The 20,447-nt window shown below is 38.6% G+C and overlaps 1 protein-coding gene across 3 annotated transcripts in view; it reads left to right on the forward strand.

Annotated features, from left to right (window-relative positions):
• LOC119730405 (A disintegrin and metalloproteinase with thrombospondin motifs 3-like) overlaps positions 1 to 20,447 on the forward strand; it is a 47,486-nt gene that overhangs the window by 19,611 nt on the left and 7,428 nt on the right. For 2 of the 3 annotated variants that reach the window (XM_038203280.1, XM_038203281.1), the window contains exons 11-19: positions 3,446 to 3,550; positions 9,486 to 9,599; positions 11,299 to 11,438; positions 13,162 to 13,225; positions 14,646 to 14,757; positions 15,740 to 15,873; positions 16,371 to 16,491; positions 17,951 to 18,031; positions 19,196 to 19,353. In XM_038203280.1, the coding sequence (XP_038059208.1) occupies positions 3,446 to 3,550; positions 9,486 to 9,599; positions 11,299 to 11,438; positions 13,162 to 13,225; positions 14,646 to 14,757; positions 15,740 to 15,873; positions 16,371 to 16,491; positions 17,951 to 18,031; positions 19,196 to 19,353 (1,029 nt within the window). The remainder of the gene's footprint in view (positions 1 to 3,445; positions 3,551 to 9,485; positions 9,600 to 11,298; positions 11,439 to 13,161; positions 13,226 to 14,645; positions 14,758 to 15,739; positions 15,874 to 16,370; positions 16,492 to 17,950; positions 18,032 to 19,195; positions 19,354 to 20,447) is intronic. The other variant, XM_038203282.1, reaches the window with a different exon arrangement.

A 20,447-nucleotide genomic window follows, 5' to 3' on the forward strand; every position in this document is an offset into this window, starting at 1 on the left:
AAATATTAACTTCAATCTGCTTATTTGCAGAATTTTGTTACAATTTTGTTTGTTTAGAATTTGGAATGTAAACTTGCAGGGCATGCACTTTTGGGTGCAAAGTGATTTGTTCAGTTGTAAATTGAATACTTTGGACAATTGCAAGGGTGGGAAGCTCAGTTATTAAAGTTGGATTTTGAAGATATGGAATAAACATCCCTCATGGAATATTCATGCATTAAAAAAACACCAAAATCTTTTGAAATATTCATGCACCAATATTATCAGACTATGAATGATTTTTTTTACCATACATCTTGCATGGTAATTTACAAACCATCTTGACTTAATTTTTGGACATTAAAGAGAAAGTATTGACAATAACGAAAAAGTGCACAAAAGCTAGCCTGAGTGCTCAGAATTGAAAGACAGCATCAAGTTAAAATAAAGTTGATAAAGACACCGTGATGGTATCACAAGCTCCTGATACGAGCTCTGTAACTCAAGTCCCAAAAGGTACCTTCTATTTACTGAAAATAAATTGTTAGTTCTTGGTATTCGTTGCACTGTTCAAGATTCTATAGTCAGCCACCGTCATGTGCAGAATATGGACAGCTGTTTAAGTCTATCAACATGTTGTAGCCGGGGCTGTAATAAACTCTTGTCTATTTTCCCAGGTGTCTCCATGACCCCAGGGGAAATCCTGACCCCGGGGGAACCTTTCGGCTAATGCTTTCAACAGTGTTCATAATTTTGTGACCCGCCTTGTTTACAGTCCCACATTCACAACTGATCTTTGATATGGGCTGTTCAGTTTGGAAATCAAGGGGCGGGAATCTTGGGGGGAAAAATGTGTTTATGTTTTTATTTTGAGCATAGTCTGATGTTTTCACATTCAATACAGTCATGATTAGTCTTGCAATATTGTTGTCGCGTTACTGTGATGGATCAAAAGTACACCCCAAATAAATCAGGCAATTCACGGATCCAGTGATTAGTAGCAGGGAACGAACAATAAAAAAAAGAAGGTTTTGGCATGGTTCTTTTGAACAGCCCATGGGTTCACTTGTGACCAGATCTAGATGGCTTGTGACTGACTTGTGACCCATTACAAGTCCCCCACAAGTCCCCGCAAGTCCCCACAAGTCCCCGCAAGTCTGTGCAAGTCCCCACAAGTCCCCGTAAGTCAGTGCAAGTCCTTGAAAGTCCCCGCAAGTCCCCGCAAGTCCCTGCAAGTCCCCGCAAGTCCATACAAGTCCATCACAAGTCCCTGCAAGTCCCTGAAAGTCCCTGCAAGTCCCCGCAATTTCCTGCAAGTCCCCGCAATTCCCTGCAAGTCCCCGCAATTCCCTGCAAGTCCCCGCAAGTCCCTGCAAGTCCCCGCAAGTCCCTGCAAGTCCCTGCAAGTCCCCGCAAGTCCCTGCAAGTCCATCACAAGTCCATCAGTCTCACGTCAAGTCACTAGTTATTCAAATGAACTGTTACAAAGGCGTTCCTTTGTCACTGTTCATCCCGTTACTTAATGACTATACTTATGAACTTGCGAAAAGACTTCTAGGACTTGTGATAGACTCGACTACAACACTGCAATACTGTCACTTTGATTAAGTGGAATGAAATCCAGAGTTTGATTGCTAAATGGAATGTGGGCATTTCTAATTCACTTCACCATTCAGAATGTATGTTTCTCTTTAGTCTCGAATACGTCCTATCAAGCTGTCATCGTATGCATGCTATTTCACATAAATCACATCTGGTTTCAACATATTTCTTGTATTCATTTTTTAGTGTAGCGAGACTGTCATGTAACATGGTCTGTGTTTGTATTTGAAGCCTGTATGCATTGTAATTACGCCATGTGACTGACAGATCTCCAACAGCCGACAATTAAATCTAAACTTTGTACTGAACATCGCATATCATGCATGTACCCTGCATTTTATCCATGATACAGGTATATCATCCTTATTCTGCCAAGTCCATATTGGGGGGGGGGGGGGGGTAGAGCAACTTTTTAATTCAATTTAGAACGTGGTGAGGTTTTGGTTACTTTAATCTATACCATCCCCATTTGCTACCAGAAAAAAAAGATCATTATTTCTGTAAGAAATGCATGTCTCAAAATGCAGACTCAGCAAATTTTTTTTTGTGGGATCGAAACGGAAAAAACTCTCAGTACATTGCTGATGGGATAGGCACCTTTGCAGATAACTGGCAAAGATCGTCTGGAATCAGATGCTGACAACAGTGATCGCCAATTGAACTGTCACTTTGCACACACACTGAAGTGCATTGCAATGGAAAAAAAAAATTACAAGGGATCAGGAAAACACTTGTGTGAGCATTACCATTGAACTGTACAGGGTGGTCAAAAATGTTTACACTTTATCAGAGGCAGATTTCTCAAAATTGAAGAGACGTGTTGAAATTGTTTTAAGATATTCTTGAAGTACAAGATCTTGGTGGTAAATGGTGAAAATGACGTTGAAAATAAAGCTCAAAGTAAGAAACAGCGGCTATTTACAGAATTTTTGTCACAAACTAGATTGTCCACATCTAAAGCCCTTTTCATGCTAGAGCCTGTCAACCCGGTTGTGGGCAAACCCAGTGTCATCCCGTGTTGATTTTTCGATTTTTCAACCCCACGTTCAACCCTGCATAGTTTCACACTCGTTTCATGCAAATCGAGCTGATCATGCTCAGTTACTACTGTTTTTGAACCCTGGCAAGAATTTCAACCCTGGTTGAAAATCTCAACCCTGGTCTGGAGCAGGGTTGAGTTCAACCCGGGGCAAAATCAATCTCAGGTTTGACGCAGGGTTGACGTAGGGTGGAAATTCTGTAAGTGTGAAACGATGCATGGTTTCAACCCTGCGTCAACCCTGCGTCAACCCTGAGATTTGTCTAGTGGGAAAAGGGCTTATGGCAGTCGTGTAGACCTAATTACAATTATTGCAATTATTTGTGTATGCAGTGCTATTGTGTTGACCATAATCTCATAGACTTGCGTGTGCATAAACTGGTTTATGACCATCTTTCTTTAAACCTTTGCCATTTCTTAACTTAGGCTTTATTTTAAGCTCCATTTTCACCATATACCACAAAGATACTGTAGTTTGGGAATTTCTTCAAATAAATTTTAACTTGTCTCCCCAATTCCAAGAAATCTTCGTCTGAAAAAGTGTTAACGTTTTTGGCACAATAAAATGTGGCTGAGGTTTATTTTCTACTTTTATTTCAGTTTTGTTGTGAAATGAAGTTGTAACACTTTGAACTGGAAGAATCCACCCGAGATTGGTGTTTTTTGTATTTTGCATTTTCACCACTATTAGTGTGAAATTCTACACATGGCCTAAACAATGTTCCACATTCAACCTACATCATTCTTCAAAATGTTGACTGAGTTGATTGTCCCCTTTTCTTTTTTTTTCTTAAACAATTAGGTATATTGTTTCTCATTTCACAGCGAACCCATAGACAGGTGTTGCGCCTTTTTTGCCGAGTCACTGAATTCCTTTCCAGCCTGGCTGATGGGACCAGCCATCCTTCCAAATGCCATCAAAAGAAGAAAGTAAGGCCCAGTGTGCTGGGGAGGGGTGGGGGAGGGGCTTAGAAAAGGGGCGTGTCCTCACAAGTTTGTCTCTAATTGGCCAAGTCCCAAGTGGTATGGTGTCTTAGATGTTGGTGTGATACGAAAGGGGATTGTATGAAAGTTGCTCTCTGTCCGTCCTCTTCAATAAATTCAATTTTTTTTCTCTATTCTTTTTTCTTAGCCACAAAAGTATTCAGAGTATCTACAACCCTATCAAATAAAAGTTTTATATTGTATTGCATTAAAGGTAGAGTATATCATTGCAGCTATCCAAAAAGTAACTGACAAAATCATTGTTAAAAAGCATACTTTGTTTAAAGATAGTAATGGCACGAAACTCCTTGTGAAATTATTTTTTCTGGCCTGCTGTCATTTTGAAGAAAACAGTAAGGTAATTTCATTTGACACGACGCACAGGCGTGCTCGGTTGCTATATTTTGTCGGTTCAGTGCGTGACATCGTGTAGCTGCAATCGGCTGAATGAGAACCTGGCCCGGATGCTGATTTTGGGCGCAATTCAAAACATTACTTGGCAACTTTTGAATTGAAATCAAGATCCCAGAATATTGTTTTCTTGGAATGTAAAGCATTCACTGAGCTAAAACTTCATCAGGTTAGTTGTTAAGGACCCTCCTTTAGATTTTGAGCATTTTTGTTGCATCAAAGGAATTAAAATGCCCCAAAAAACAATTAATGATGTACTTTACCTTTAACATCTCTCACACACAAAAATATCCAGCTGAAATATTGTCAGGCTGCAAACAAATCAAATTTGTAATGTAACTTATTTCATAAGTGAATATGGAGGGATTTGTGGTTTGGTATTTTATTCAAAACTGAATAATTTTTGTGTCGTTAAAAAGGACTAAGTCATTTAAAGATAATCTATTTGGGAAGTGAATTTAAACTTAAAAAAAAAAAGAAGGCAATGGGAGAGCAGCTTTTAATATGACAACACCCTGACATGACTTTTAAACAACTGGCATCTAGCAATCCAAGCATCAAAAAGCCCATAACCACAATGGCATTGAATTGAATACCTGAGAGAAAGACGGCAGGGTGAAACTCTAACTTGTTTTAAATGCATCTGTGGAAGAAACATCTAGGATGTTGGAGTTGGAACCTTTTTTTCTGTGCACACTGCGTAGTTTTATGCATGAGAAAAAGTTAAGGGATCTTCTTTTACACAGAAGGCCCGGAGCCCAAAATTCTTGAGGTGGACCCTTCTCCATTTCCGGTGTAAAGTTTACAGCCAAATTTTGTTTGTGGGTGGAAGGAGGTGGAGTTCCGCTGTTAAAACCACTTCCTTCTAAATCCCCTTCCCATTTCGAATAAACAAAATTAATATCAAACCTGGCCACCAAAAAACATGGCTAAGGCATCACCAAGTATCAGCGAGTAGAACTTTTCAGAATCGGCCAGCCATAGCAGCCTAACAGTAAACAGCTTGTTATGAACCACAAAATGTTGTCATGCTCATAAAATGAATCACCATCTGGACGTTATGGTTTTGAAGAGTTTGCCACACTATCAGTTAAAGTGTCATAAGAGGGCCAACTCAGGGCTGATGCTGAGAAGGTTTTCCAAAACAAAATCTTGATGAACAAAATAGACGAACAATAGACAGAGAATTGGGCCACTGCATTATTAACAAGTGACCCCAACTGAAACATCCTGAATATTAGAATTAAGTTAGAATTTAAACCAATTAGGGGCAACTACACACAAATGATGTACTGATGCAACAATTCATAATTGCTCTAAATTGAAATCGATGGAAAATTGGTACGAGTTGCGAAATGTCAAAAGTTGGCTTGTCTGGAACAAAATTAATTTGTTTACTTGAGTTGCTTTGACTACATTTTAGTTGAGTGTGGATCTGGAACCCACTGTCTAAAAGTACTAACAATGAGGACACCATACCAATTGGTAATTCCCCCCCCCCCATAGGTGCTTGACCCCAACGTTGCACTGGACCCAATTTCATCAGCGCTGCCAGGCAATAATTGTATGTTCATTCCACTCGGCTAAGAATTTTAAATTGTCTGTTGTAAATTAAACCTCATAAACCATGAGTCCCTTCGCTGAAAGTTTGTGTCTGTTTGTTCTAAAGTGGCACAACACTAAGTAGTAACTCGTATATGGTATTTGATGTTGAAATAACTATATTTAAAAGTAAAAAGTATGCAAAGCATATTTACCCACTAAACAGGCAAAGTTGGAAAACTATAGTGTTTTTCACTGAACTTGTTAAACACCAGTTTATGTTTTCTAGATTTGTGTCTGTCGATGAACACGATTCACTGTGAAAGCTTGGCAGCTTTGAAAAATTGGAGCCAGCTGCCAAAATTAGCCATGTTGTGTGTGTGTCTAATATTTCACTTGAGTGGTTTCATATAACACCGTGCACCGTTTGTTCCCCAAAAGGTTCAACTAAAAGTTTACTACTTAATATTTTTCGAGTACAAACACTTCTAATAATCTGTGATAAACTTTAATGTTAAATTTTGTCAATCAGCTTGGATAAAAATATACGGTTTGTTTTGTGGTACTAAGCAGTTGGATGACACAAAAACACTGTTTGATTGTACGACGTAATGTTTACATGTTTTAAACTAATATTGTACATCTTGAGCTTATTAGAGACAAGTTAAATCCAAATCCCCCCCCCCCCCCCCCCAGGAACCTTTTCCCCATCTTGTTTTGCAGGTAACTTAAAAAAAAAATTCCATGTTAGGAGGATTTTTTTTCCGAAATTGTAAAAAAAAAGTTATATTTTCACAAACAGTCCACTTTTTTCTCAAACACTTCTCACAAGTCTACAAGATTGTATTTTTCAAATAGTTTGTGCAATTCCACACAAAGAAAAATCTGCCTTAGAGTTACATATAAATACAAGTGTAGGTGTATAACTCCCAGTTTCTGGAAACCTACTTTCACAATATTGAAAGAAAATATAAAGTCCTAGGGGTTCAAAGATGTGAATTAAAAAAAAACCAGCATTATAACTGACAAACAGAGTCTTGAAATAGGTATCACAGTCAGGATGCACTAGGATTTTTTTCTTCATTTTCTTGAATTGGTGGATTTATATACTGCACATCAGCTGCAGTTGTGGCCTTGATTTTCAAGCTCTTTTGTATTTTCTTCCTGGAAAGTAGTTACACTTAAACTGTTCAATGACAGCCTAGGTGCCATCTGGATACTTAAAGGTGCATGTGTCATATAACTAGAGGTTATATTCATAGTAGTGTGAAACCCAGCTAAGCGGAGTTCACACACATGGTGTTAACCACTCCTTAACACTCTGTTCATGAACCCTGCCATGACCTCTGCCCTCCCACTTTTTTCCTAATTGGGATGTGTCTGTTAACACCATCACCTGGGTACATGTGATCGTTCTGTTTTGGTGTACCCAAGTCTATAAGACCTTTTGTTGTAAATCCTGTACCATCTTGTTACAGCATCCACGGGCCAGTACACTTGATATCTTTGCCACATCTTGAGATGATGTGAATAACCATGGATGCAGAACTTGAATAAACAAGTCTTGGATATTTAACCAAATGGCCTAAACAGAAGAAAAACACCCATACTGGAATTTGTATCCTTGTGGAGACCTTGTTCTCGTGTAAACTAAAATGTTAGAGTTTGAAAGTGTATAGTTTCAAACTGTTCCTATTTTAACCAGAGTTATAATTTCCCGGGCTGAAATTCGGACTTAATATCCCTTACATAAAATACTTCAATATGCGACAGATCAACACACCTTGGAAATTCGTAGTTTTTGATTAAAATTCATATATCTATTTCGTGATAACTTTGTGGAGACGTATTCATCTATAGAAATTGCCCTGTGGAGACGTACAATCTTTTGTTTCCTATTATGCACATGTCTCCACAGGGTACCGTGTACCACATCATGAGTCTGTTTAGGACTTTCATAAGCATTTTGTTACTATTCAAATAGTGTTTGTTCTTGAATACTATTGTACATAGATAATAGACAACTACAGGAGACATGCCACTATAAATACAATAGTAAAATGCTTGTTTCAAATTTCTCTGAAAGTTTTATTTTACTGGAGAAAAAGTTGTAGGCCTATATGATGTGTGTATGACATCAGAATTATGGCCCATGTCTGCAGTAGACATCTAGATATTTTGATGTTTTCAATTAATTGTAGTCCCTAATGTAGGTTACTTCTTGTTTGAACATCTGCACTTATTCTCAACTCTGTAAGGCAGGATTCAGAGCATTATTTCAGAGTTTTTTGTCAGATGTTTTCACTTACCATTTTCCTTCCTTCCCTAATTTACATTTTCGCCTTTAACTCTTTTGTTTTTGTTTTTAGCGTGCCTTTTAATTTTCTTATCACTGTACTCCAAAAATTAATTATATTCCATATTTGTTTCTATAAGCTAATGAACTAAAGACTGGTGTTATTATTTCTTTTAATAGCTGATTATGAGATGTAATTACTTAATCTCAATATTATCTCATCACTTTATTTAAACAATTTGGTATTGTTACTTTTTTCCCCCTTGAATTCTGTCGTCCTTTCATGTCTTGTTTTCTCACCTTTTTTGCGTTCCCTTCATTTGTTTATTCCGTGGATATATATTTATATAATCGTTGCTTCTTTGTCCTATATGTTAATTGGAAATTACGTTTGACATTTTTTTTTCTCGTAGATGCAAGTCTAGAGAAACATTGAAACCCAGAAACCTGCATCCTTGAGGGTGAAAAAAACCCACATATCCCACATCACAGCAGACGATAGTTTATTTCATGCAATTATGCCAGAAAGCAAAACTTGTGATGTCAGTTGCTTTTCATGCATGTACATGTACATTGTGTACGCATGTTTTAGTTCATTTTGATTGCAGAGTAAGGCCTGTAGTTAAGAAAAGACCAAAATAGCACATCACAGACACAGACACAGACCAAAAACATACATACGTTTTGCATAAATCTTCTGTGAGCTTTTCTGTCAGAAATTGATGCCCAGCATGCAACTCTTCCTCAGATCAGATCTGCTGATTTCCTTGTTTTTTTTTTTTTTACTTCTTGTGAATGCCATTACAAGTTGAAAAATACTGCACAAAGTCTTATTTGGTTTGGAATTTCCTCGTTTTAATTCGCAGTTGCATGCCTGTCATGCTCTTTTGCTTTTGAATTGCTTTTGCACATTGCTGCAACTTTGTATGACATATAATGCACCAGGTGGTAATTGAATGACATTGATAATGTTTGATTTACTTTCACAAACTTGACTAGATTGACTGTTTATTATACCTCTATTAAATACAAAAATCACATCCAGGTGATGCACAAGTTTTGCAGTGATATCTGGTCATTCTGTTGATGCGCTGTAAGGCTGATATTTTTTTAATTCAACATAAAAGTGACATAAAGGACTGTCATATTTGCAGTGTTTCCCAGTAAAACCAAACCAGCACACACAGAGGATTTTAAACTACTTTAGTGAAACAAAAGTATGTGCATTATGTTCTTCACTTTTTGCAAATAAACATTTAATCAAAGAAAAGTTAGAAGAAACTTTCTCTCTTTGCTTTTGACTGTAGAAATAAAAATTGTGTGTAGGAATAATACTTGATTATAGCAACAAAAACACTGTACATGTTAACATAAACAAAGTGAATTAGAATCCCATTTCTGAGTCAATTCCATTTTAAATTTTTGTGTGCAATCAGTTAAGCCTGTAATTTGCAAGCTTCAGGCATGATATTTTTTCAGACTTTTTGAATCTGAGAGAAAGGCATTATCAATATAGAAGAAATGCTTCTTTCAGACCTTTCATCGAATTTTCATCGAATTTGTTTTTTGAAATTGACAATCTCGTGATACCTGAAGCTTTAAGTGTAGGCTTCTTTTTTGTCTTCTCTACAGCGTGAAGATGATAAATCCTGCACGCAGCTGTGGTGTATAGATCCCTGGGACCCTCAGTATTGCCGCACCAAGAAAGGCCCACCATTGGACGGCTCAGAATGTGGATACGACAAAGTAAGGTCCACAATCACATTGGTTTGCCTTCCATACATTGACAACAAACAATTAAAGGGCAATTACTTAATTGTTTCAGACTGGTGTTCAAGAGTCGCGCCAAAACCATATAGTATTAACATCTTCGATTTTAGCAAAATTTTCCAGCCAACTTCTGATATACAGCCAAATGCCACAAATACTGATTCGCAAGAGTCATTTCAACAGCATTTGTGCGATATTTCTTGCCGAAACCTCATATGTTTCAATTCTCCGAGGTGTTCACTGGAGCATAAATTGTCTAACAATAGGCCGTGCACAACGGCCAATTCAAGATCAACACACGGTCCGCCTCCACAGACTTCACGGACTTTGTGTGTGTACAAAAGGCACGAGGGATTATAGCGTGTTAAGACGTAGTCACCTAGTCTAGGGGCTAGACGTTGTTATTGTTTGATAGGCGATAACCCGCCACCGCGAAAACCAGCCGGTGCGGAGGGCGTTTATCACGAACATTTCCAATATCACCCAGGAACCCGTCGGGAACAACGTCTGGGGAAATTCGTAAAATCTCTCCCCTGAAAAATGGGGGAAACTAGTGCGCATGCACTACTTCTGCAGGCAATTATCATCCATTTTCAGTCCCACGCACACTACACACCACAAAAGAGCTGACCAGTGAAGTTGCATCAAAGTCTTGCTGCATCTTTGATACTATTGGAAGAAAATTTAAGAGTTTGGTTCGGAACTACAATGAAATGTTTTGAATGCGCGCTGCATATATTAGGCCAAACAGGTGCGCGTGCATTACACAACCGATAGAAATTTCCCTAGACGTTACCCGGAGGCGAGTCGAGGCAATCTTGGCAATCCGTCGGCCGTGTCTGTGTATAAAAACAGCCAGTGCGTGTTATCACGTCCTCCGACGCGAGCTGGTTAAGAGTGACTTAAATTATAATTTAGAGTGACTTAAATAATAACTTTAAGGGGTGATTCCCGCTCAGATGTCATATTTCTGGCATTTAAAGTGGCTTTTCTCATTCCCCCCCCCCCAAAATCCAAAAAACGATGACCTATTTGCCAAGGTCAAGCCATGCACGAGCTTAGTTTTACTTCTCTGACGCTGATATCCAGTAGGAAATGCCTATTTTCATCTAAGTTAATCTGGCGAACGATATTAAAAGCCATTACTAAGGCCAAAAAAAAAAGTCTCCGGTTTCGGGTATGAGCGCGCGTCGCCGTAGCCATGCGGGTCGGCAAAATGAAAAGTTTTTTTTTCAATGAAAGATGATGTCTCAAAACCGCCAAACTCACTGGTTTGACTGGAATCCTGCTGCTGCACAATTTTAACATGTTTTTAGATGGGGTTATGATCGAGAATAAGCTTTATGTGGCCTCTAATATTTGCACTAAGTTTAGTCGGGCACCATTTGTAGTCATCAGCCGACATTTGAAGCAAAAAAAACAAGTAAAAAAAAAAAAAGCCGCATTGCCGCATCACCTAAGACGAAACCATTGCACTCATGTTGCACACATTATGTATGTCAGGGGGCCTGTGCGCGGCATTTTGGTAAGGCCTGGTCAATGGAGTAATGATTGTGTCTTACGACTAGCATAATGGGAGCCTTGTTCTACCTCAGTTATGGCCATTTGTCTATAAATATGTGTCAGTTGTAATCCCTTATAACTATCAGACGTCACGATTAAACCATTTCCACAGTGGTGTCTTCAAGGCTACTGCGTATACAGGGATGCTGAAAGACAGAACGGGGAATGGAGTAAGTTCTCGCAGTGGAGCGACTGTACGTACCCGTGTGGCGTCGGGGTACAGGTCAGAACACGGGAGTGCAACAATCCACCGTAAGTTTGTCAGATCTCATTTCAGTCTCATTTCAAAGTCATTAAAAATATGCAGCAGTACGACTCAAGCAGAGTCATGTATTTAAAGCCAGAGTCCATCATTTGCAGCTATCCAAAAAGTAACTGGCGTAATTATTGTTGAAAAACATACTTGGTTGAAAGATAGTAAGGGGTCACTAAACTCCCTGTGAAATTATTCTTTCTGGCAAGCTGTCATTTTGAAGAAATCAACGAAAGAAGGCCTTTCCAACGGTGCGTCTTAAGAAGCACCGTTGGAAATGTCTGTTAGTTTTTTTTATTTGGCGAAGCGCGCGCAACCGTTGACACGAGGCATACGCGCGCGCGGTTGCTATAATTCATCGGATCGGTGCGCGACATCCTGTAGCTGCAATCAGCTCAGTGAGAACGCGTCTCGAACGCTGAATTCAGGCCCGATTCAAAACGTGATTCAGCAACTTTTGATTTGAAATCGAGGTCCTAGAATGTTGTTTTTTTCGAAATATACAGCTGATGCTGAGCTGAAACTTCATCAGGTTAGTTGATCAGCACCCTTCTTTAGATTTTGAGCAGTTTTGTTGCTTCAAACGAACAAAATGCACAAATTACAAATGATGGACTATACCTTTGAAGGTAGAGTACAGCTAGTGTATTATTAGCAGCTATCCAAAAAGTAACAAATGAAATTATTGTTGAAAAGCATTGTTGGTTTAAAGATAGTAATGGCATTAACCTCTCTGTGAAATTATTCTTTCTGGCATGCTGTCATTTTGAAGAAAAATAACAGAAGGCACTTTCCAAAGATGCGTCAAGAGGCGGATTTTTGGAAACTTCCGTTAGTAGTTCGTTTTTATTTCGGCGAAGCCGTTAATGGGTGTGTACAAGCGTTGAAACAACGCACATGCCTATGCACGGTTGCTATTATTCGTCGGTTCGGTGCGTGACATCACGTAGCTGTAATAATCAGCTGAATGAGAAGGTGGCCCGAACGCTGATTTCAGGCGCAATTCAAAACATGACTCGGAAACTTTTGAATTGAAATCGAGATCCTAGAATTGTTTGTTTTGTCGGAATATACAGCAACTCACTGAGCTAAAACTTCATCAGGTTAGTTGTTAAGCACCCTTCTTTAGATTTCGAACACTTTTGTTGCTTCAAACAAAAAAAATGCACAAATGACAAATAATTCTCTACCTTTAAGTCATCTCAGGTCATCGCATGCTAATCACATGTTACAAGCTGCACCCAGTCTTGAGTAGTCTGCTTTAAAAAAAAAAAAGGAACTGAACACATTTTTAAAAATTATTCATGACCTATGATATGTGACTTCCAATGTTTAATGACTTGTAAGTGACTTGATTGGAAATCAGTGGTCTGCAGAATATTGGTTATCCCAGTGGAACATGGGAATGTGTATATCGCACGACAAAATCACGTTTGTGATTTATAAACTTCAGGGAACATGATCAAATATGGCTTCCTTGTGGATAAGGTCTATAGGCACTATCCTGGGTATTTTTCTTACACGTTTTTAGTGGAGAATACAAAATTAAACAGGTTTTACAAGATTTCAGTTACAGCCAGGTTAAAAACTGTGGAGTTCAACCTGGAGTTACCACTTGTTTAATTCAGTTGCATTCTTTACTTGACAGATGAATCAGCAGTATTCTGTAACGCAGATTTGTTTTGTTTTTTTCGTTCATTTTTTTCTTTTTTCAATCTGTAGGCCAGCCAATGGAGGCAAAGATTGCAAGGGGGAGTCCTATGAGTACCATCTCTGCAACAAAAGGGTAAGAACCGTTTCAGGAAGGCAATCCAGAGCCGTGCCAAACTAACACGTATTTGGAGCGACTCGGGTCTGAATGCAAATATAGATTTTGGTTTCAGCTCGGTAATCTTCATGTAATAATTTTCAGTGGCAGACTTTTGAGATGATTGGTGGCAGCAAATACATGTACACCAGTTCTTTTCTATTATTTGTGTCATTTTGAACACGCACACTTTAGCATAAAGGTAGCATCCATCATTTGTAATTTTTGCATTATGTTCGCTTGAAGCAACAAAAGTGCTCAAAATCTAAAGAAGGGTACTGAACAACTAACCTGATGCAGTTTCAGCTAAGTGAATGCTGTATATTCCGAGAAAACAATATTCTAGGATCTCGATTTCAATCTAAATTTGCTGAGTCATGTTTTGAATTGGGCCTGAATTCAGCATCTGACATGTTCTCACTGAGCCGATTGCAGCTACGCCATGTCGCGCTCTGAACCGATGAATTATAGCAACCGCGCGCATGTGTGCATTATTGTGTTAACGTTTGTGCGCGCTTTGCCAAATTAAAAGCGAACTAATAAAGGAAATTCCAAGAATGCGTCTTAATTGTTGGAAATGGTTTTTTTTGTAATGATTTCTTTAAAATGACAGCTTTCCAGAAAGAATAATTTCACAGGGAGTTTAATACCATTACTATCTTTAAACCAAGTATGCTTTTCAACAATAATTACGTCAGTTACTTTTTGGATAGCTGCAAATGATGATAAACAATTGAAAAGGACTGGTATGTTTGCTGTCACCAAGCACCTCAAAAGTCTCCTATTAAAAATTAGACTGTGATTGCAACAGTCGATTTTTTTTAATGTAGTCACTCCTTACTGTTTTAAATGTTACTTGTTGGTTATTTGAGATCGTAGCTGAAAATGATTGGACCAACCATTGCTAGCGCGAAATTAATAGGGAGAGGGAAACGGAAAGATGAGAAAAATGGGAAATGTGCAAAGGAGTACACCATTCTGAGTTTCACCTCAAAAAAAGGATTTGTTTTTCAATTGCTCTTATTCCCTAGCAAAGTTTTTCACTTTTGAATGAGACACTGACTGAAAAAACTGCACAAATTAACATTTAGTTATTAAATTATTTCTTCCCAAAATTTTAATTATTGGCTGCAGAACAATAATTCGGCTCTCATAGGGCGAGTATATTTGTGCGCAAAATGAAAGTCCTTCTTCAGAGGGTTGGAGACGTCCAAAATCGGAATAAAGTACTTTTTTCCATTAAAACAGAAAATACAAATTGTAAATTTGTTGGGTGAAAAGAATTTTGAAGAGTATAGGGTATGCAACTTGAAATGTAAACATTAGAATATTTATTTACATATTTGTTTTGCACATTTATTTACACAATTGGCATAGTATTCTTTCGTCTTCATATTAGCCCTGTGTTGGTGAATGGGAGGACAGACGGGCCAAACAGTGTGAGGACAATCTGGCAAGTTTTCACTTAGGAGGGAGACAACACAAGTGGCTACCGCATGAAAACAGAAACAGTAAGAGCTTTCAAATGTGCAAATGCACCTCCCATAAAAGCAAGAGTGTATTTCTGAAAGTTTGCAACATGTGTTGTATAAACAATAATACAGAGTGAAAATATTGGCGGTGTTTTCACAGAGTGACAAAAACTTCAATATCCTGTAAAAAGGTCATCCCGAGATAACCACATTTTCAAAACACATTTTCGACTAGTTTGTAGTTACAGATTTTGGAAATTTTGGCATCAAGTAACTTATTGGCTTTTTTTTTTGGCTAATTCAAAGTTAAAAGTCTCTCATAATTAAACAGTAATTCATTAATAAAGATATTTTACACTTCGTGAAAAGGGTCTCTATTATTTTTCCCATTTCTTTGTACACACTCTGTCACTTCATGACTACATAAAATGTTGTGAGAAATTGTAACATTAACGCGTGTAGTGCGCATGCGTCTGTTCTTTATCAGCATAAAGAAATGCATAATCCATCTGGCCCTGCTAACAAGGTTAGTTGTTGTCACTTCGTGAAAACAAATAAACACGGAGTTCAAGCTTTTTGTCAATTGTTTGTTTATGATAGTTACAAAAGTATACAATATGTCGCTTTGAAAGTTGGTCAAATTGTTCTTTTTGTCAAACGCAATAAATAGGCCAGCATAACTCAACATCAAAAAATTATTGATTTTCCAAGTTTTTGTCACTTCTAATTTTAATGTTTTACCATTACTGCTCCTGCACTTAATGAATGCTTTCAATTTTATACACGAATATTAACGCAAGTTCCGGTTCCTTCATATCTACTCGGGTATCCCCAATAAGTGGGGAATGAGAATCTTGTTTGCGAACACCGTTCGTGTGTTGGTTCCTATCATTCGGAACCCTGTTCTCGTGTTCATTCAACACAGGAACAGGGTTTCGAATACGCCCCACGTGTCATATACTAGTTTTAGATTTCTTCCAGAGCAATCAAACACAAATTTAATATGTGTTCGTTCACACAGAATCACTACAGTGCAGGCTCACCTGTATCTCTGAGACCACCGAAGACGTTGTTGTGACCAATTATAACGTGACAGACGGCACACCCTGTTCCTATGACGATCACTACAGTATATGTGTGCAGGGCCAATGTGTGGTATGTATAGCTTGTTATAGGCCCCGATTTTGTTGGAATGAGATTTTCTGCTAAAAACCCAAATCAGACCTCCAGATCCATGCAATGTGTACACTGTGGAGATCCTAACACTAGGCCATCTACTAATTTGACAAAACTCATTATCTTATGAAGGATCTTGGGACTTTAGACAAGTCAAAATGAATAACCTTTAAGGCTTTCTAACTCGTGGGATCGATCTTAGAGCAGATCGATCCCACGAGTTAGAAAGCCTTAAAGGTTATTCATTTTGATGAGATATTAAAAAGATAAATATTCTGATGAAGATCAGGTGGATCTTTCGGTGCATATGCACCAAAAGATCCTGAAGCAACTCTTAAAAAAAAATCTTTTACTGAGGGTTGCAGATGACTTATATTGAAGAAAAAAGTTTCATATGAATCAAATTTGTTTGAAGAGCATATAAACATAATATAGTAAAACTTTTTTCTTTTGTTTGTTGTTTGTCACATTTTCAGAAACTTGGCTGCGACAATCAAATAGACTCCACCAAAGTTGAGGACAAGTGTGGAGTGTGTGACAGTGACAACAGGCAATGCTCCTTCATCCAAAGGAACTTTGTCCAAGACCCGAAGAAAAGTAAGAGAGAGATCATTGATTATTTGAAGGATAAGCAGACTAGTGCGATACGAGACCTTTCTCGAGGCCTCACACTAATGCTGATATGAACATCAGTTTTTGTTAAATCCAGAGTCCATCATTTGCAGCTATCCATAAAGTAACTGGCGTAATTATTGTTGAAAAACTTGGTTGAAAGATAGTAAGGGGACTAAACTCCCTGTAAAATTATTCTTTCTGGCAAGCTGTTATTTTGCAGAAATCAACGAAAGAAGGCCTTTCCAACATTGTGTCTTAAGAAGTGTATATAAGTGCTATATTTCTGTTAGTAGTTCGTTTTTTTATTCGGCGAAGCGCGCGCAAGCGTTGACACGATGCACATGCACGCGCGGTTGCTATTATTCGTCGGATCGGTGCGCGACATTGCATAGCTGCATTCGGCTCAGTGAGAACGTGTCTCGGACGCTGATTTCAGGCCCAATTCAAAACATGATTCAGCAACTTTTGATTTGAAATCGAGATCCTAGAATGTTGGTTTTCTTGAAATATACAGCTGAAGCTGAGCTGAAACTTCATCAGGTTAGTTGTTCAGCACCCTTCTTTAGATTTTGAGCACGTTTGTGCAGAAATTACAAATGATGGACTATACATTTAAATTCCAACATGCATGAACCACAAAATACACTTCATCAGTGGGGTTGATGCATAGTAAAGTAGGAGGATTTAACATTATCATTTCGTTGGGGCAGTAGATCTCCTAAAGATCTTGAGATGAGAAGATCTCACTTTTGTTACCCCACAATAAATTTTGTGAAAAAATAATGAAAATCTATAGGCTACATATATATGTATTTGATGTGCTTTGTCTCTGAAAATTGAACCAATGGATTAACAAAATAACAGGTCTCGAAAGGTCTTGGAAAGGTCTTACTACACCATTGTTACACCAGTGGCACAGTGGTGGGGGGGGGGCTGTTATTTACCCCCACCCAATATTTTGTAAAGTGTACGTCCCCTTCTTTTCAAAAGTGTTTTTTTTTCACGATCGCCCTTTTTTCACGAGTGCCTTTTTTTGTAATGTCGCGCAAACATCTGCAATTGTGCCGCCATGAAAAGTGCCACCAATTGTCCAATAGTAGTGCCCATAATCGTTCGGTTTGAACAGCGCCCCCATAGGCTGATGATGCCCCCCCCCCCCCCCTGCCCCCTTTCGATTTTACGGAAGCCGGGTGACCGGCAAAAGAACCCTGTCTACCTTTGAGCACGGATGGGAGAGTGCCCTTTTTCAAGTCTACCACCTCCCAATAAAAATGCCCTTGTTATGCCACTGTGGCAGACAGAAACAGAAACCATCAGACAAACGGAAGTCCATACTTTTTTCTTTTTATTTATTTCTGTGGTATGGATTTCATTTGTCGGGTTTTTTTTGTTTTTGGTCTCAATATGTTCTTATTGTTTTCGGGGGCTTTCTTATTTTCAGAGTATCAAGTTATACACACCATGCCTACTTCTTCCCGCCACATTGATGTCCGAGAAAATACAGATACAGAGAGTTTTATTGGTGAGTATTAAACTTGCCTTTTACGTCCAAGCTTTGTCCCGTTGTCAGTCATGTACACATATTCCTTGGATCTGTTTTAAAGCTTTAAAAATATGTTTTTAACTCAACATGAACCTTCTTGAATAAACATCTTTTCCTATTTATATGCTGGTCTAGAAAAAAATACTTTGGGTAGGTAGTGTAGCATCGTTAGCCATTTGCCCTATTGTCTAGTGGTGGGTTAATTTGAATTGGAGCTGGAAATTTGCCAATGCTTTGTTTTTGCACATGGGCGCCCAGTTATATGAGCAGTGCACTAACACCAAATAATATAGTTTAATAGTCATGGGAAAAAGTCAGAATTCGTTCATAGACACACACTGACAAACAGTGCTATATGTTACATGAGGTGGAAAAGGACAGCAGTTTTAACACTAAAGTTTGATAGTTTTTGTTCCGGTGGATTATGATGGTTTACATTTTCAAGACTTCTTGACGCATTTGTTTATAGATGGCATCATCGCAAGTAACAATTAAGAATGTACAATTTACCGCGCAACAAAATGTGCAGGAGGGCGATCATGAAGTCATGAATAAGTCTGATTATTGATGCAAATGCTTGGTGAACCCTCAAAATGATGTACAGTGGAACGCCGCTATAACGAACATCGCAGGGTCCACAGAAATTGTTCGTAATAGCGATTGTTCGGTATATCTATTTTAAGCTGCCAGTGCTCTGGTACTCATTTTGCAATAAATAAGGCCCTTCAGAACTTCACCCTGCACGCCCTGGTACTTCTAGTTTCTGAAAGATGACTTTGAACACGTGCCGACTATTGAATTATGTAATTACACAGTTTTGAGCTTACTACCTACAGCAATGGGTGGCTTTCCCCTTCTATTCCTTGGGGAAATAATAGCCACATATTGCTCTTCTGTCGACATTTTTCAACAGCAATGTTCGGTAAATTTTGTACACAGAAATCAAGAGCCAAGGACGATGTTCGGTATAGCCGAATGTTCGGTATAGCGGTGTTCGGTATAGTGACGTTCCACTGTACCACGATGAAAATTAAGCCCCCATTCTACATGAAAAGCCCCCATATGACTTCAAGAATGCAGTTATGTGGTAGAAACAGCCTGACACCGACACTTAAATATCACTGGTTGAATTGTTCTCATTAGCTTTGCGTCGTCCAGCAGAGAAGATATACATCCTCAACTCTCGGGGCTCCCAGTCCGGGCCCCACTCCTTCATTGGGGGCGGAGCTCGCTTTGTGTACTCCCCCAACACTGAACGTCTCTACTCCGTGGGCCCCCTTCACGAAGACCTGGATTTACTGGTAATTTTTTATTTACGTTGGGACGAAGGGCAGTATAAGGAAATGATATTTGCAGTGTAATCTGAGCAATGTTTTATTCAAGGTACCTTTTGCAAGTTATAATGATACAAATAATAAAAATACCGGAGTCTTATGTAGCGCACACATCTACCAACAATTATATACCAAAGGCGCTAATAAATATAAATATATTTTAAAGACGGGTAAATGAAGTATTTGAAAAAAGATCCATTTTATGTGCTGCGGCGCATTAAGCAGCCACTGCCAGAAACACTGGGGCAAACCGCTTCTCTTAGCAATAAGTGTTACTGGGTTCTTTTACGTGCATTACACAACGCATCCGAAGGACGAAGCAATAATGGTTAAGTGTCTTGCTTAAGGACACAAGTGTCAAAACCAGGACTCGAACCCACACTCTCCTGATCAGAAGTACCAGAGCTTGAGTCTGGTGCTCTTAACTGCTCGGACATGACACTCCATAACAAGTTATAACAAGTACATCACAAGTCCCATCTTAAATTAATCACAACTGAATTCACAAATCTAATCACAAGTAACAGGGGATGATCAATAGCAAACGAATGTGTTCAATAGGTGCCAATTCGTCACCGACACCACGCAGTAACACTCCACGTGTCAAACAATATTTGTTTCGATTTTCAGTTTTTTACATCTTTAAACATTATTCATCAAGGCCTACCATTGCACCAAGTTTCAAAGCTTCAAGAGCTTTACTTTAATAATTACGCTAATTATCCATGGCAACTTTTGCGCAAAAGTGACAATTTTCGTTTTCACGAAGTAACACTCAATTTCCATTTATTTACCATTGCAATGCATGGCGCGCACTCTGCTCGTAAGTGAGCAAAAACGTTTTCATGAAGTAACACTCTCCTTGTATGAACGCGCGCGAGCGCTGACCTGAAGTTGCACTTTCCTTATGTTGTATGAGTGTTACTTTGTGAAAACGAAAATTTACAGTTTCACAGCTTTTTCGGTTTCACAAACTAACACTCCTCTTATTTCTTATTGATTTAATACACAAACGGGTGAAAAACAGCAGATTTAATGGATTCAATTCATCAAGTGTCCAC

Source organism: Patiria miniata, unplaced genomic scaffold, assembly GCF_015706575.1.
Source record: "Patiria miniata isolate m_02_andy unplaced genomic scaffold, ASM1570657v1 HiC_scaffold_22, whole genome shotgun sequence".
NCBI lineage: Eukaryota > Metazoa > Echinodermata > Asteroidea > Valvatida > Asterinidae > Patiria > Patiria miniata.